At 45.9% G+C, this 18,679-nt stretch overlaps 1 protein-coding gene across 8 annotated transcripts in view; it reads right to left on the bottom strand.

Annotated features, from left to right (window-relative positions):
- The window catches only part of LOC133372104 (acyl-coenzyme A synthetase ACSM3, mitochondrial-like), a 34,768-nt gene that overhangs the window by 3,118 nt on the left and 12,971 nt on the right, over positions 1-18,679 (bottom strand). For 7 of the 8 annotated variants that reach the window (XM_061600376.1, XM_061600378.1, XM_061600379.1 and 4 more), the window contains 9 exons: positions 16,910-17,053; positions 13,849-14,005; positions 13,217-13,296; positions 12,004-12,127; positions 11,574-11,654; positions 9,922-10,023; positions 7,006-7,133; positions 6,800-6,899; positions 662-781 (listed from right to left, as the gene is read on the bottom strand). In XM_061600376.1, the coding sequence (XP_061456360.1) occupies positions 662-781; positions 6,800-6,899; positions 7,006-7,133; positions 9,922-10,023; positions 11,574-11,654; positions 12,004-12,127; positions 13,217-13,296; positions 13,849-14,005; positions 16,910-17,053 (1,036 nt within the window). Of the gene's footprint in view, positions 1-661; positions 782-3,494; positions 3,670-6,799; positions 6,900-7,005; positions 7,134-9,921; positions 10,024-11,573; positions 11,655-12,003; positions 12,128-13,216; positions 13,297-13,848; positions 14,006-16,909; positions 17,054-18,679 lie in introns of those variants that run through there. The other variant, XM_061600384.1, reaches the window with a different exon arrangement.

Here is an 18,679-nt window from a genome sequence, read left to right as displayed (position 1 = left end):
TTCTTTGAGAGCAGCCTCCTAGGATGCCAGATTCAGATGCCACAGGATGCCAGGCTTAAGTGTGGCTTCTTGGCTTGTTTTTACTCCCTTGTGCAAAGGGAGAGGCAGTTTGTGCACAGCCTGGTTTATTCTGCCAGGAATCTTGTTTTAACATGACATTAGAAACCAATCTCCGCTGAAGCCCAGTCCAGCACAACAGGGCAAGGAGCCTTCCCCCTCCAGATGTTGGTGAACTACACCTCCCATCAGCCCCAGCAAGCATGGCCAATGGCCGGGATGGTGGGAATTGTGGCTTAGCAACATCTGGAGGGTCAGAAGTGCCCTGGCTCTGGACTAGGGGCTTGTTCCATAGGCTCCATGGGAAAATAGGAGTTTTGAGGATGGGTTTGAAGGAAAAGGGTGGTGGTTTCAAGGCAGCATTTTGGGAGGAAGTTTCAGGCATAAGGAGAAGCAAGAGGGAAAGGGTGGAGCTATTTAAGAGAAGCCACATTCTGTCAACTTGGTGGTGGACCTGGGTGAGTAAAGGTTGGGAAAGAAAAGCTGGGAGAGGAGGAGGCAAAGCCATGGAGGGTTTTGAAGGAAAGGACAAGAGCTTGTGCAGGATCCAGGCAGAGACAGGAAGCCAGTGTAAAGATTTACAGAAGCTAAACCACAGCTTTACCTTTCTAGGATACTTGTATGGGGCAGTGACCTTTTTGACATGATCCTGCAGCTCCTTAATCAGTGCTTCTGGATCATGGAGAACGTAGTCAGGCGACAAAACCACAAAGGCTTTCACAACCTTAATATACAAATATATTTGATGTAAAAAAATCACAAAGTTTCACAAAAGTTTGGGCAGATTATAAAAACATTTGCAATGGTAGATGAACAACTAAGAGCAGGTTTTTGCATCCTGTTTTTAATGCACTTGATTTTTGATGCATAACTGAAGAGATGGACAGTGACAACTGCAAATCTCTTAAACCACTTTATTGTGTTTGAACACTTTGTGGGGATTAAGCCAGGTTCAACCTAAGAGGGCCAATTTAAGACAACCTCCCTCAGGCCTGGTTCTCCTCAGGCCTGGTTCTCCTCAGCTCGGAGGGCTTGGCTGTGCATTATTTTTTCACCGTGCAGCGATTCCATCTATTTTGTTCAACTGAATCCTCTAATCAACTTTGTGCAGGTACAGGAGGAGGAAAAGGAAAAGAGGAGAGACTGGCTGTTTTTCCTTTGTAGAAAGTAGCAGAACATGCCTGGCAGATGATGGCACATATTACATTGGCAGATGAGCAGTTCTGCTTCCATCTCGGCGTGGGCTGGCTCCTTCGGCGTTGCGGTTGCTGTGGCCCGGGGTTTTGCTGCGGCCTACGGCTGCGTTCTCTGCTGTGGCTCGCCGCCCCTCTGTCGCTGCTGCGGTGGTCGGGACGCCGTTGTCGTTGCGTGTGACTTACGTCATCCTGTGTTGCCGCGGCCCCTGCTTGCTTGCTGCTGTTGGGGGTTGTGCTGCCCCCGGGGCCTGTTATTTCTCTTTCGCCGCGGCTGCACCCTGCTGCACCCTGCCTGTCTGCTTGTTTGGACTTCCTGCTTGCGCGCTGTGGCTGCCGTTGCGGGCTGGCCACTGCTGGGGCATCGGGACGTTACGGCCCTGTGTTGCTGTCGTCGTGCTGCTTGCCTGTTGCTTGGCGTCATCATTGCTGCTGTGGGTCGTCCTCATCGCGGGGTGCGTTGCTGGTTGGGATGCTGTCTACATCGCCATCGTGCTGTCATCGCCGCCGTTATTTGCCCACCCATGTTGGCTAGGACCTTATTGCCGTGACCCGGACCAAGTATTCTACAGACCTGTTACTGTGGCCGGCTGCGACTACCATTCTGGCTGGCTATCACAACCCGGTTTCTGTTTTAAATTGGTGTATGTATGGATGTATAGCTGTATGAATGTGTGAATGTGTATGAATGTGAATTGGATTGATTTGTATTGACTTAGTTAATTTAATTTAATGTAATTTAATTAATTTAATTAATTAATTATTGGTTTAATTAATTCAATTTAAATTAGTAATACTGCTGCTACAGGGTACGGAGGCGGGTCTCTGGACTAATTTTATTAGGGTGGATGGCCTGCTGAGAAGCAGATAGGGATAGAGGCATGTGCAAGCCGGAGAGGGAGGTGGGGGGCCAAGTTATAGGAAGTGTGGGTGGCAGGCACTGGAAGGGTGCTGCTAGCAGACCACGCCGGAATAGGGGAACACGGGACAGATGCATTATATCTATCCCATGTTCCGGGTCTGCTCAGAACCAGACGGAAACTGGGGGACGCAAGGTTCCTACCGACCTTCGACTGCTGTTATGTAATGCCAGGTCTGTGGCTCAGAAAACCTCGCTCATCCATGATATGATCTTGGATGGGCGCGCAGACCTGGCATGTATTACGGAGACTTGGCTGGACGAAGCCTCTGCTCCAATTCTTGAGGCCATGTGTCCGCCAGGTTTCCGTTATGCACAGCAGCCGAGGGTGGGGAGGCGGGGAGGGGGTGTGGCTGTCATCTATCGAGAGTCCTTGGTTTTTGCCAGACCTCCCCTCCATAGGACTCAAATTGTTGATTGCATGTACTGGAGGTTGGGCCCGAAGGGCAGTTTAGGGATCTTGCTGGTGTACCGCCCACCCCGCTGCACGGCAGATTCCCTGGCCGAGGTGCTAGAGGTGGTCTCGGCTGTACGGGCATTGTCCCCAGAGCTGGTAGTGCTGGGTGACTTTAACGTGCATGCCGAGGCCGCTCTCATAGGAGCCCCTCGGGATTTCCTGGAAACCATGGCTTCCTGGGAACTGTACCTAAGTAATACTGGGCCCACCCATGTAGCCGGTCATGCTCTCGACCTAGTATTTGTCCTGGGAGGGGAGAGAAGTGGTCTGAAGTTGGGAGTGATTCATGCCACTCCTGTGTCATGGTCAGACCACTACCTGGTAAATATGGACTTCTCGTTGCCATGCCCCCTCCGCAGGGGTGAAGGACCTACTAAAATGGTCCGCCCCAGACGCCTGATGGATCCGGATGGATTCCTGACTGCGCTTGGGGAATTGGAACCTGCTGAAGGTCGCCCGGTCGAAACCCTGGTGAAGGAGTGGAACGTGGGGATCACCAGGGCATTAGACCGGGTGGCTCCGAAACGTCCTCTCCCCCTGAATAGAACTCAGCTAGCACCATGGTATACACCACGGTTGCGTAGTCTGAGACAGGAGGTGAGACGACTAGAGCACCGGTGGCGGAAATCTTGCTCCGAAGATGTCCGGACACAGGTTAGAGCAGCAGTAGCTGCCTACCAAGTGGCAATAAAGGTAGGAAAGAAGGCTTTCTTTGCTGCCTCTATTGCGTCTGCGGAGTGCTGTCCCAGGAGGCTGTTCTAGGTGGTCCGAAGCCGGGTCGGTCCAGTTGCTCAGGAACCCTTGGAACACTCAAAGGCCTCCTGTGACCTATTAGCAAAACACTTCGCTGATAAAATCGAACACTTACGGAGCTCGATCCCGCGCGCCGTGGACACAGTCGATGAACCAGAGTTGGCCAGTTGCAAGCCGGTAAATTGGGATCGGTTTCGGCTTCTCCCTTCTGAGGAAGTGGACAAGGTGCTTTCATCTGTGAAGCCAACCACTTGTCTTATTGATCCTTGCCCTTCGTGGCTCCTTGTGAGCTGCAGAGAGAAATTGGGCGAGGGGATCAAAGCGGTGGTAAACGCATCCTTGAAAGAGGGTGTGATGCCATCAGCCTTCAAGGAGGCAATTGTAAAGCCCATCTTAAAGAAGCCCTCCTTGGATCCCCAAGTGTTAGATAACTTCCGCCCAATTTCGAATCTACCATTTCTGGGCAAGGTCATTGAGCGAGTGGTGGCCAACCAGTTGTCAGCACACTTGGATGAAACGGATTATTTGGATCCATACCAATCGGGTTTCAGGACTGGTCACGGAACTGAAACAGCCTTGGTCGCTCTGGTTGATGATTTGAGGAGGGCATTAGATAGGGGAGAATCCACCTTTCTTGTCCTCCTCGATCTCTCAGCGGCTTTTGATACTGTCGACCACAGTATCCTTCTGCTTCGCCTGGAGGGATTGGGAATTGGAGGCACTGTATTACAGTGGTTCCATTCCTTTCTCTCCGACAGGTACCAACAGGTAGCGTTGGGGGAGGAGGTATCAGACCCTTGGCCTCTCAATTGTGGTGTGCCACAGGGCTCTATCCTCTCTCCCATGCTATTTAACATCTATATGAAGCCGCTGGGAGCAATCATCAGGAGATTTGGGCTGCAGTGTCATCAATATGCAGATGACACTCAGCTCTATCTCTCGTTTAAATCTTCACCAGAGTTGGCTGTGGAGACCTTGTCCAACTGCCTGGAATCCATGAGTGGATGGATGGGAAGGAACAAGCTGAAGTTGAACCCTGATAAAACCGAGGTACTACTTGTGGGGGACAAGAGAAGGTTGGGTGACATTGACCTGAAGTTCAATGGGGTGAGTTTACCCCTAAAGGACCAGGTCCGCAGCCTTGGGGTTGTGCTTGATTCCAGGCTGTCCATGGAGGCTCAGATTTCGGCAGTGAGCCGGGCAGCCTGGTACCAACTACACCTCATACGAAGGCTGCAACCCTACCTTCCTGTTCATCAGCTCCCACTGGTGGTACACGCCCTGATCACCTCTCGTTTGGACTACTGTAATGCGCTCTACGTGGGGTTACCCTTGAAAACGGTCCGGAAATTACAACTGATACAAAATGCGGCGGCTCGACTACTTACGAATAGTCGCCGCCGAGATCACATCACACCAGTGTTGTTCGACCTACACTGGCTTCCAGTTGTTTTCCGAGCCCAATTCAAGGTGTTGGTATTGACCTTTAAATCCCTATACGGTTTCAGCCCAGTTTATCTCACGGAGCGCCTTCAACGCCACCAATTATGCCGCCCGACAAGATCGGCCACACAGGGCCTTCTCTCAATCCCGCCAACAAAAACAGCCAGATTGGCAGGTACAAGAGAGAGGGCATTCTCAGTGGCGGCCCCCACTCTTTGGAACTCCCTCCCACAAGATCTCCGGCATGCCTCTTCCCTAAATGTATTTCGGAAAGCCTTAAAGACCTGGCTTTTTCAGCAGGCCTTCGGGGTATCCGGGGAGGGTTAATCGATATAATTGTAATGCCTCCTACCCAGTTTTAATATTGTTGTTGTAGATCTATTGTTTTTATTGTATTACTGTATTTTATTAATTGTATTTTAATAATTTTGTAAGTCGCCTAGAGTGGCCATTGGCCAGATAGGCGACGAAGAAATTAAATTTATTATTATTATTATTATTATTATTATTATTATTAGGGAATTGCTGCTTGTACATCCCAGAATAAGATACTCATACTGGCATGGGCCACTGTGTCCTGGAACACAAATTCCTTGTAGAGTACACAGGCTTTTGAATTATTTTTTTAAAAAGGTTCAAGTGGGATTTCATCTTTTCAGGACAGACTCCTCCCAACACTACTTACAGGAAACATGAACCATAACAATCGCCATTTCAACATGCATATTGCAGATGTCAAATACGCTAGTAATTTAAGTCAATAACGCAGCAGCATAATTAGTAAATCTCAATTGAAACCCCTTCAAAACCAATGTCTTCAAAGCCTTTTTGATGGCCAAAACTGATGTCACTGTATATTCCTTGCCTTGTTCAGCTTTCTTGTCAGCAAATCCCCGCTCTGGTGAGCTGCTATGATCATTTGGAACATTCACAAACATTCCAACTGCTAAGAACAAAAGATTAAAACCAGACTACATGTTGCGTTTCCCCACTCCCCCAGTTGAATGAACCCTGCCCCAACTGTCACATGTAGATTGACATACCAGGTGGATTGCCACTGTCATGTTATTGCTGTCTGCAGCTAAGGCTCCTAAGTTTCAAGAGTAAGAGCATGGAGAAGATGATGGCAGTAACCCATGAGATAAGCATTTCTACATCATCCAGATGTGATGGGGGTTGCTTATCACAAGGAAGCTGTCTTCAGTGACTTTGTGTGGCAAAACAAATTTATGTATATCCCATTCTTCTGTAATCACAGCCAGAGCAGCGTACAAATACATTAACTTCTGCTCCAGTCCTTGGTGATAGCTGCTGTGTACATTTACTCAGAGCTAAATCTTTCTAAGTTCAATGGGATTTATCTCCAAAGTAAGTGTACATAGGACTGCAACCATACAGTATTGTGATCCTATGCATGATTACTTGGGAGTAAATTTCACAGTGTTGAATGGAGCTTGCTGCTAAATAGGTGTAAAACTTGCAGCCTTCACAGTGCAGGCATATACACAGCGCAGGCATATACACAGCGCAGGCTTGACAGTAAATCCCACTGATTTCACTAGGACGTATTCTCAAGTTAAGTATGCAAAGCTGGCAAATGGTGCTGCTCCGAGGGGAGGGGAACATTGGCTGGTCTGCAGGAAAGCTTCATCTAAGAAGGGTAGTATGCTTCTGATTGCAAAGGATAGCTGTCAAGTGGGGACTGGGCATAGCACAGTAGCAGAACACATGCATTGCATGCAGAAGGTCTCAGGTCCAATCCCCAGCGTATCCCGGAAGGAAAGACTTGCCTGAAAACCTGAAGAGCCACTGCCAGTTAATCTACTGACCCAGACTGACCAACGGTCTGACTCAGTAGAAGGTCCTTCATACGTTCTGACTGTCACCCATTGAAAACATCCTGCCAACTCTTTTCATAGCGCCTGCCTCCATTTTTAAACACAACTCCTTACTGTAATATGATTCAACTCTTTTTACCTCTCCTCTGATGGAATCTGGGCTGCTAACAACAGCGGATTCTACTACTGCTGGATGTTCGATCAATGCGCTTTCCACTTCAAATGGTCCAATGCGGTATCTTTGAAAGAAAAGAGACTGCTCTGAAGGTACGTTCTGCCATTTGGTCTGTAAATAAAGCTTAGCAGCGTAACATTGTAATGGCCTGTGCGCGTGAGTTGTGTTACCCAGCAGAGTTGATGACGTCATCTGCTCTTCCTACAAACCACAAGTAGCCATCTTCATCCCGCATCCCTCTATCCCCAGTGATGTAGAAGTCACCACGTACAGATGAAGCTGTCCTTTCTGGATCATCCTAGTATATGTGAACAGGTAGAGGTTATCATACTTTGGACACATCATGAGAAGACATGATTCACTAGAGAAGGCAATAATGCTGGGAAAAACAGAAGGGAGTAGAAAAAGAGGCAGGCCAAACAAGAGATGGATTGATTCCATAAAGGAAGCCACAGACCTGAACTTACAAGATATGAACAGGGTGGTTCATGACAAATGCTTTTGGAGGTCACTGATTCATAGGGGCGCCATAAGTTGTAATCGACTTGAAGGCACATAACAACAAAGTTATAAAATGCATCAACCTGCTGATACCAGCAAATTTAGGGGTGGGTATTTTTTTTTACCTCTAGGTTGTTATTCCTTTTTGCAGAGGTATAAATACTACCGTTTGCTTTAAAAAAAAGCAGATCATACACTGCTAACATGTCATGCTATAAAAATCAATTCAATAATACTCAGATAATGCAATTCATGTATATTATTACAAAATTATAAAATCTGGAGTGTAGATAAGTATTCAACACTTGAGTGTTTCTTAAACATGATTTTGCATTAATGTTAGTTTGTCAAGTCATCTGTATTGTGGAAAAATGTGAGAACACAAGGAAAGACAGGTTGTGTTTGCATGTTCTACTAAAACCATAGTTTAGCATAACGTGGACCTGTAGGAAGGAGCCACGGTGAGCCTTATGCTCTTTTCCCACACTGCTCCTGCACAGGCAAGAAGAGGAGTTGGAAAGCGTTCACTTCTGCTTTTGATCAAGTGTCCTTTGCAGTGTCGTCCAGACCTGGAGCTGTGCTTTAATCTTAACTGGTTGGTTTAAGCAAGCCAGCTGCAGTAACTATAGTTTAAAGCCGTCTGAAACTAAACAGAGTTAATGTTAACCACAGTTTCTCAGTCAAGATGACATGGCAAACTGTGGTGAAGTGAATGCTTCTGAAGTCTTCCCAGCTGTGTGGGAGGAAGAAAGGGAAAGGGGAGTCCTGAGTCTGTGGCTTGCTGCAGCTCGTCCATATCTCTGGCAAACGTAAGCCAGCCAATAACCTTTTTCTAATTGAACCGGCTAACGTTCAAAGGAAGGGAGCTTTCCAGGTTACACAGAACCTCTTCTGCACTAAGTGTTGAAAACAAAGAAGAAATATGTTGCAGGTTATTACAGTTTCACTTGTTTTTTTAAAATCATTTTAAAGATATTGTGTGTTCCTTAAAACCGAGGTCGGAGGCCAATTTACTTACCCTCCAGCCTAGCTACATCTGATAAGTTTCCAACTCAATATCGTAGCATTGTGGGATTATTAAAATTATGGGATTTCAGCAGGGAATTTTGGGATATGTGCTGCTTGGAAATGAAGCTGTGTGACTGCCCCGAAGCCTTGGCAGGTGCAAATAGTATTGTAAGTGGGAATGTGTGTGATCCCCCGACAACATCATGATGTGCATCATCATGAATGCGAAACAAAGGACGTATGGAGAGACCCAATGGTAGTCCTACTCAGAGTAAGCACACTGAAAATAATATACATGACTAATTTAGGTCTATTAATTTCAGTGGGTCTACTCTGAGTATAACTTAATTGGTTACAACCCAGTGGTTCTGTCGGGTCAGCTTCTGTGCATGGGATTTGGGGAGAAGAGCACTATTTTATGCCTTGTCTCAGCCAGCAACATATCTTGGAGCAGCTCTTGCTCCAATGTCCAGTACTGTGCTTCTTTCTGCTCCGTAGGTGGCCCTACAAGAGGTCTTATTTATTTATTTAAAATATTTCTATCCCACCCTTCTACCCTATAATAGGGCACTCAGGGTGGCTTACAAAAATAAAATCAAACATGTACCTAATAAGATTGTAAACAGTAAAATCACAAAAACATTAAAATAAATTTAAAATACATAAAATACTATACACACACATACTAAAGGGACTACAAAGGTAAAATTTAACAAAGAAGGCATAGAATCAGTGTCAGGCTCTACCTTCAGTCCCTCCCAAAGGCTCTCCGGAACAAGATCGTTTTCAGAAGTCTCCGGAAAACCAACAGGGAGGGAGCAGAGTGACCCTCTTGGGGTAGAGTATTCCAAAGCTTGGGGGCCACAGCTGAAAAAGCTCTCTCCCGTGTGCCTGTCAATCTAACATCTTTCACTCCAGGCACGCAGAGGAGACCAGAGGCAGATGACACCCCACCCTCTGGAATTCTCTCCCTTATGATATTCGACATGCCTCCTCCCTGATGGGTTTTCGCCGAGCTCTTAAGACCTGGCTATTCAGGCAGACCTATGGGAATTTTGGGGTAGATTAGCTTGCTGTTGTATTAGTTGATGTTTCTTGATGTTGGATTAATGGATATTATGTTTTGGATTGTTATTGTATTTTATTATGTTGCTGTAAGTCGCCTAGAGTGTCCGTGAATTCGGACAGATAGGCGACTAACAAACAAAATTTATTATTATTATTATTATTATTATTATTATCTTAAATCCCGGGCAGGTACATATGGGCGTAAGCGGTCCCTCAGGTACATTGGTCCAAGGCTGTTTAGGGCTTTAAAGGTCAGAACCAGCACTTTGAATTGTATTCCTCCCCCTCTGACTCATTCTGAGCCCCCCCCCCCCGAATGGCTACTGAATTACAGTAGCCCCCTAAATGGCTTTTGAGCTATTGCCACATGCTCATATTGTTCAAATTTATACCTGTAGTTACAAGAGCAAGATGTTATCATTCCTGGTGCTTTGAAAACGAGCTCAGATTACACACAAATAGTTTAATAGCTTCTACTTCTTCATTAGATGTGCAGCTTAAATGCTTACAGTGTATTGAGTGAAAAGGCAAAACGGCCGTGCTGCCTTTATTCGGATAGCAATATCTCCTTCTTTTCCAGGCGATAAAATATTACAGTCTTCATCTATTATCTAAAAGCAAAGAGAGAATACTCAAATGTCATCGTATTTTAGTTTTTTTAAAAAAAATTAATTACAGAATTGGATTGGCGAGGGGGGAAATCAGGTGGAGCAGCAATGAGCCACAGCTCACTGGTAGAGCAGCTACTCGGGTTCAACCCATGGCGTCTCCTGGCTGGGGCAAGCTTCTGTCTGAGGCCCTGGAGAGTGGCTGCCAGTGAAGACAGCGCTGAACTAGATGGAGCCATGGTTTAACTTGACACCTTTGCATGGTCAACTTTAGGCTCGGGTTGGGTTGCATGTGGAGTCCAACCCACCCGTCTGTTTGTTTGTTCATTACATTTATATCCCACCTTTCTTCCGAGGAACTCAATGTAGTGTACAAGCAGGGTTCTCCTGATTTTATCCTCACACCAACCCTGTGAGGTAGGTTAGGGTGAGAGACTGACTTGTCCAAGGTCACCCAGTGAGCCTTGAGGGTCACCAGGGGTTTGGACATGGTTTTCTAGATTCCAGTCCAACACTCTAACTGCTATACCACAAGCACTCGTGAATTTCTAAAACAGGCTCCAATTATTTGGTGGTCTCTGCCAAACAACAAGGTTAGCTCACCCATCAGTTTTTGGCTCAGTATCATACCTCTTTCCATCCTGGCTTTTCCCAACTAACCCTCTTTCCTAATGGCTTTGATTAGACTGTACTCTTGAGATTGAGCCTTTTTAAAAAAAAATGAAATAATACAGAACATAATAGTTTTACCCGCAGCAACATGAATTGGCTGCCCATGCATAATTGTCATTCTAGGGATCTCCACCAAAGTTTATTACCAAAGTTCTTAGAAACCAAGTCCAAGTTGACAAAGCCCAGGCGCAGACTGGGACAGGAAAAAGGATATTGGGACAAAATGTTTGCATGTAAACAAAACATAAATACCTGACAATACTTGATCGCCAGCTGCTTAAACTAGGGGTAGTCAACTCGTTGCCCTCCAGATGCCAACTCCCAACATCCCCAGCCAGCATGGCCCATGACATGGGATGATGGGAGATGTTGTTGAACATCTGGAAGGCTTCACGTTGATTACACGACTTAAACTGTTCTTACTGGCTTACGGTGCTAGCATCACGGGTAGGCATTGATGGGCATCTCCTGAGGCCCATATCTTGGCAGTGGGGGCCCTGTCAGGTCCTGGCCATACTACTGCTTCTCTTCCCTACTGCTGCCTGTTCACCTGTCTTCTCTCTGAATGCGCAAGCAAGCCATGACAAGAACAGGAAGATGGGGAAGGATCCTCTGCTTGCCTTGCACTCTCCCTTTAGGTCAGATTTGGGCCCTCCGGGTGTTGCTGAACCACAGCTCCCGCCAGCATGGCCAACGGCCAGGGATGTTGGGAGTTGGCAGTTCAACAACACCTGGAAGGCCAAAGGTTCCCCACACCTGCTTTAGGTAACTGTGTGGATTGGGTCCAGGGGGAGAATGCTAGTGAACACGTAGCAGTGCCAGGAGGCCTGCTCAGAGGCATCTTGCCCTTACATACCCCGAGCCAGCATCACAGACAGTACCTGAGTGTCATAGGCTGGAGAAGGCTTCCCCATAGAGCCTGGCTTAATTTTCATCCCCTTGAAAGTTCCACAAATCAGCACCTGTGCCAAGAAGCGAAAAGCAAAGCGTAGCTGAAAAAAGCAAGACTTGGAAGATTTGGGGAGGGAGGGGGAGAGAGAAATGGAACTTCTGGGTGACATGTCAAACCAAGAAACAGATAGCAAAGAGGGGATGGGAGTTACATACCGATAAGTCCACTGATTGTTCTCAATGATTTAATCAATTAAATCTTGCAGTCCTAAAAAAGCTTTTATTTTAAAGCATTAATTGGATGTTACTTCATCTTAGTGTGTGCGTTTTGGTAATAGGAAAGTCCATTATAAGTTTATGAGCTTTTCCCATAGCAGAACTAACTTGCCGTTGCTCCATCTTTAAAACGGCTCAGCTCACCGTCTCTGTTTGCCCGTAGCCTTCGTAGATATCCAGTCCTGTTTCCGTTTTCCATTGTTCCATCACTTCTGGATTCATGGGTTCCCCTGCGCTCACGCAGTGCTTCAGGCTATGGAATTTATAACTTTGGATACAGCAGGGAGAGAAGAGAGAGAGCTGTATAGTTTTTAAAGGATTAATGCTCAAGTGGAGTATAAAATAATGCAGGGTGTGGAGACAGTGGCTAGACAGAAGTGTTGCTTCCAATAAAACTGAATGGTGATTCAGGTAAGCTATGAAATTAATTACCTCAAGATGATGTAATCGCTGCTAACTTCGGGTGCTTTTAGATGGGGACCTAATTTGCAAGCGGGTTGTTGAGATAGTGTAAATAGGTCTTGGCAACAACCTTTTGTCCTTATCAAATTTCCCTAGAAAGGGTAAACCCAGGTTAAATGGGATATATGTTAGCATTTTGATGCCAACAACAGTGTGTAAACTCCAAAGAAAAGCTTGCAACATGCATGAAGAGTACTGATCCTGCAATAAACGGCTATAAAAGAGGATCAAACAAATTTGTGGAGGATAAGACTGAATGGCACTAGTCAGCAGCATTCCTGTGAACAAGAGCTACTGAGGAACAACTATTTATTTATTTAACTTGTATACCTGATGTCATATGTGACGTCCAGTGTGGGGAGGTGAAAAGGTGCTGGGGTTGGGGCAAAAGGGGCTTCTAAACTGCTGCCGATCAGCCAATTGTTGGCACTTCAGAACTCCCCAACAGTGCTTCTGAGGTCCCACTGATAGGCGCGGCTTCAGGAGCTCCACATACCTGGCTTCTGGAGTGCTGCTGGGCAGGACTTTAAAGAACAGCACAGGACTCTTTGTAAGGAGTTTGCAAAGGCCACTGTCAAGTTCCAACAATCAGCTGATTGTCAGGGCTTCAAAGTGCTGTATCATGTGCTGCCATCGTGACATCAGATGAGTTGGTGGGTGGCCTTGGCCACTGTTACATTTAAAGACTTATATCTAAAGCTGCTAGAACTAGAATTAGAAACCCACAGATCTGTGTGCTGCAGCTTGTTAGAACATCTCCCGGGTACCTAAAGATTCTTTTCAGGCAGGCAGTCTCACTAGGAAAGACAATAAATGGTTTCCTGTTTGGGCCAGCAATGTAGGTAGTACCAGCATTAAAGTGTGTTAAGATTTCAAGCAGTAAGTACTACTTTACCTGGTTAAATTGTGATGTATTAACATCCGATAAGCGGTTGGAGCAGAACAGAACGTTGTTATAGGAAACCTGGACAAAGTCTAGAGATGATTATAAAAGACAACAGAACACAATCTAGTTTACAGACCATAATAGATAACTTACTATACATTATAGATATCAGTAGGTAACTGAGCTTCCTGTCTCCTCTGCCAGCCCGCTTGCTTTTTATGCTAAGTGCACAAGCAGTGAGGCTTTGCCTCTGGGGTGTCCATCACGGTCACATGGTAAGCTGGTGGTGAAGGCACAGGTCACTTTGCCATCAGCCCACAGTGTTCCTTTGCTCTAAAACCATGGTTTCCCTCTTGAAGCTCAACCCCAGCTTCTAAGTGAAGGTTTAGTGGACGCTATGGTTTGGCATGATGTCTGTATTCAGCCAGGTGCCAGAATGCTGTTCAAAGCAGGCTGAGAAGAGGCACTTGTAGATGTGGACTGGGTTGCTAGCAATCATGGGACAGCTTCGCCGTGCGCTTAACTGTGGGTCGACTCAGCTGACAACCTTGATGCAGCCAGTTCAGTTGTGTGTATTCAAACAATGTTCAAAGAAAAGGCTTGAGCTTAGGTTAATAAATACTAAAATGCTTGTCACTTACTTCGAGGACAGGCTGTGGCTCAAACCGTGGCATGCCGTGCACAAACACACATGCCCCTTGGCTCCATGGTGCGAAAATGCTACTCCATGCTGATTTTGCCCAGCCTGTGTCTGAAGTATTCCAAATTATATCCAGAGGTGTCAAATCGAGCCAATACCTATGTAAAAGGAAGAAAATGTGTAAAATGGGACTTCTGCAAAGGAGATTGATTGCTATTGTACAATGAGGACTGTGGCTGTTAGCCACAGAGAGTTGTGATGATCCACTTTGAACTATCTAAGCCCACATCCACGCTATGCATTTAAAGTAGTATCATACCACTTTATACAGTCATGGTTTCCTCTAAAGAATCCTGGGAACTGTAGTTTAGGGGCACAGAGTTGTTAGGCGTTCCCTGGGAAGAGGGATTAGTTGTTAAACCACTCTGGCAATAATAGTTCAGCTTGGAAAAGTTACTTTTTTGAACTACAACTCCCATCAGCCCAATCCAGTGGCCATGCTTTATGTTCACCGCCCAGAGAGCTATTGCTAGTCGGGCGGTATATAAATTTAATAAATAAATAAATAAATAAATAAATAAACTTTTCCAAGCTCTGTAGTTCTGTGAGGGGAATAGGGGTCTCCTAACAACTCTCTGCACCCTCAACAAACTACAGTTCCCAGGCTTCTTTGGAGGAAGCCATGACTGTTTATAGTGCTTTAAATGTACAGTGCAGATGTGGCCTAATTCTGGTATGGGGAGCTTATAGGCCAAGAGCTGTTTATGGCCCTCAGCCTAATTTCATGTGGCCCTCTGATTCTGCAGGTCCACTCTCATTCTCCAGACAGCCCCTTGAGAATTGCATCCTCTTCTCCTTTGTGTGTGTGTGTGTGTGTGAGAGAGAGAAGAGCCAGGAAGGGACGAGGTGGCTACTCCACAGTTGGAAGCTCAAGCCATTCTTAACTGTGCCTAGCACAAGTCATCGTTTGGCAGGCTGTTGGAACTGAGCCAATCTAGCATACATAATGACAGGTAGGGATGGTGTAGAATATTCACAGAATTGGATTTGGTATAGAATTCTGGGATAATCCACAAGTTTGTTTCATCGTCTAACGGGCTCCCACTCTTTGTGTGTGTTCGCGGCTGTTAGTGACACAGTAACCTTTTTTAAAAAATCCACAGTGAGAATTATGTAATTATTTACATAATTATTTTTGTAATCTGCTGCTGCTGTATACATTATATAAATACACAGCAGCATAAGGAATAACGGGGGAAATTAACTCATTTTTTCAGAAAAAATAATGGGGGGGAAAGGGAGAACTGGGAATCGCAATAACTAGCGGAACACAATTTATAACAAAGAGGAACTGGCAGCCCATTTGACAAATTGAAAAACGGAATGGAATCAGATAGCAAATCCCATCCCTAATGATAGGTAATGCAATACTATGCATGTTTACTCAGAAGTAAATCCCACTGTGTTCGATGGTGCTGTTTCCCGGGTAACAATTTCCGTAAGGCAGCCACACCAATCTTTTGTAGCCATAGCTCTGTAACCAACCTTAAGGTTGCCATTCTTGAACAAAGGAACAGCAAAGGGAAACTCCAGCAGAGAAATGTTAAATGATAACTTAGCAATGGATTGAGTTTTGTCACCTGTGGCTTGAATAACGATTGCATTTTTAAATCACACTACAGTACATGTATTTATTAGCTTACCAATGCCATGATGGTTGTAAGTGCCAACTCCATCTTCTTAATTAGTCACTGAAACTATTTTGCTTTCAGGTTCTCACTGCATTTAATTTCCCTCCTAACTCCCTCCCTCTACATTCCCTGCTACCACACGGATATATGTGCTTGCCAGTTCGGGATTATACTTCCTGCCTCAGATGAAATAGCTGTTGGCAGATGTGGGGAACCTATGACCCTCCAGGCATTGCTAAACTACAAGTCCCGTCAACCCCAGCAAGCATGGCCAATAGCCAGGGATAATGGAAGTCATAGTTCAGCAACATCTGGAGGGCCACAGGTTCCCCACACCTGGCCTATGGCTTATGAAAGCTTTTGCCATTGTTAGCCTTCAAGGTGACACAGCTCTGGACTACGGCTGCAATCTTATGCCCACCAACCTGGGAGTAACCCTCACTGAATTCAATGTGACTTACTTCTGAGTAGACATGATTAGGATTGCACTGCAGGACGTGAACTAGAAAGCCTCAGATTCAAAATCCTGCTTTAGCCATGAACTCACTAGTTCAGGGATGGACAGGCTGTGGCCTTCCAGTTGTTGTTAAGACTACATCTTTCATCATCCCTTGCTATTGGCCATGCTAGCTGTGGGTGATGGGCGTTGGAGTCCACCAATATGTAGAGGGCCGCAGAGTCCTCATCCCTTCACCAGTCGGTCTTAAGTAAGCTATTGTCTCTTAACATCAGTCCCTTTTCTGCAAAACAGGGAGAATAATGCTAGCTTACTTTACAGGACCGTGGTAAGTATTTCTGAGATAATGAATGGAACGTTTAAACAATGCTACAGAAATGCTTCATATTGCTATTGGTTTCATGAAGTTAGATTTAGGACTGCACTAGTATCTTGGACTCCTCCAGACGACTTGTTTATTCAGCATTTGTCCTAAATTGCTTGCACAAAGCCATGCAGAGGTTAGACTATATCCTGTCTTTATTGAGTATTTGTGCCGATTTGCTTCTGGGGTGTTTACACGTATTCTCATTCACTGTTCATTTATTCACTTTCAGTGCATTTCCCCATCTCTTTCCAAACTGCAAAAAAGTCCAGGATTAAAGTGATTTTGTTGCAGATTTGTATGTTTGTCTTTATTGTTTTAATTGCTGTAAACCGCCCAGAGAGCTTCGGCTATGGGGCGGTATGTAAATGTAATAAATAAATAAATAAATCCACTTTAAATGCGCAAACCTAAAGATATGGTATACATGTGAATCTCTCCCGCAAAATGCTGACAGATGGGGGGCACCCTGTATCTGGTGCTCTGCCTGAAGTGGCTGAGGATTAAATGGAAAGGAAGTGCAAATAAGGACATACGAACTCTTCCATACCTTCCATTTAGATCCAGTCCAATCCCATGACTGGCGTGGGAATGTTCAGTCATTTTTGGAGTACCCGTTGTTCCACTGGTGAAATAGATAGCCAGGGGATCATGACTCTTTGTGGCCACACAAGTGTCCTCAGCAGGTGCATGTCTGTTAAGACAAAGAATACAATAAAACCCACATGATCAAAACAGCCACAAGCACAGGCTGTTGCCGCTTTGGAAATGACTCCCAGAGAGCTGCTGGTAGGAATGGACTATTCCTTTTTTGTTATTGTGCTTTAGGGTTCCCCGTCCAGGGAAGGGCCATAGCTCAATGGTAGAGCACCTTATTTGCATGCAGAGGGTCCCAGGTTCAATCCCTGGCATCTCCAGATAGGGTTGGGAGAGGTTCCTGCTGGCAACCCTGGAGAGCTGCTGCCAATCAGTGTAGACAATACTGAGCTAGATAGACCAATGCTCTGCCACCCTAGTCAGAGGCAGCATGCTTCTGAAAACCAGTTGCCGGAAGCCTCAGGAGGGGAGAGTGTTCTTGCACTCGCGGGCTTCCCCTAGGCACCTGGTTGGCCACTGTGAGAACAGGATGCTGGACTAGATGGGCCACTGGCCTGATCCAGCAGGCTCTTCTTATGTTCTTAACTTGGTATAAGGCAGCTTCCTGGGTCACTTTGCTTCTCTTGGATTTTTGTTTAACGTCTCTCATAATACTAGAACCCAGGGTTCTGAATGGGTGGAAGATCCAGGATAGACAGGGCGGCATCCAATGAAGTAGTTCCGTTAGCACAAGGATTTCTGTTTGCACAACTGAACTTTCCCTGTCTGTTCCCCCATGCCACACCCTCCCCAAATCTGCTCTAAGGGGCTGGAGGGGGGAAACCCCCAAACATATTTATGGAGTGTGCAGGGAGAGGAGAGTGAGGGGAAGTTCCATTGCACAGCCAGAAGTCCTTGCACTAGCGGTACCACTTGGGCTGGATACCCCCCATAGTACTGCTTCACCTTGTGTATAGTTAAACTATGGAATGCACTGCCACCAGATGCGGTGATGGTCACCAGTTTGGATGGCTTGAAAAAAGAATGAGACAATTTCATGGAGGATTTTATTTATTTATTTATTAAACTTTTATACCGTCCGATTAGCAGAAGCTCTCTGGGCGGTGAACAACAAAAATACTAAGATACACAATATAATACAATAAAAACATATAACAATAAAACAGTCTAAGATCAATTACAACAAATGAAAAATCAATAGCTTAAGTTAAAATGCATTGGGAAAGAGGAAGGTTTTAACTTGGTGCTGAAAGGATAGCAGTGTTGGCGCCAAGCGTACCTCCTCGGGGAGACTGTTCCACAGTTCGGGGGCCACCACTGAGAAGGCCCTAGATCTTGTCACCACCCTCCGGGCCTCTCTACGAGTCGGAACCCAGAGGAGGGCCTTCGAAGCAGAACGCAGTGAGTGGGCGGGTTCATATCGGGAGAGGCGTTCCAACAGATATCGTGGTCCCATGCCGTATAAGGCTTTATATGTTAATACCAACACTTTGAATCTGGCCCGGAAGCATATTGGCAGCCAGTGCAAGCGTGCCAGAACAGGTGTTATGTGATTGGACCGCTTGGTCCTTGTCAACAATCTGGCAGCCACATTTTGTACTAGCTGCAGCTTCCAAACTGTCTTCAAAGGCAGCCCAACGTAGAGCACATTGCAGTAGTCCAAACGCGAGGTTACCAGAGCATGTACCACCGATGTAAGGTCCTCCTTACTCAGATAGGGACG

Source organism: Rhineura floridana, chromosome 17, assembly GCF_030035675.1.
Source record: "Rhineura floridana isolate rRhiFlo1 chromosome 17, rRhiFlo1.hap2, whole genome shotgun sequence".
NCBI classification, from domain to species: Eukaryota; Metazoa; Chordata; class Lepidosauria; order Squamata; family Rhineuridae; genus Rhineura; species Rhineura floridana.
This window is presented reverse-complemented; position numbering and strand designations above follow the sequence as displayed.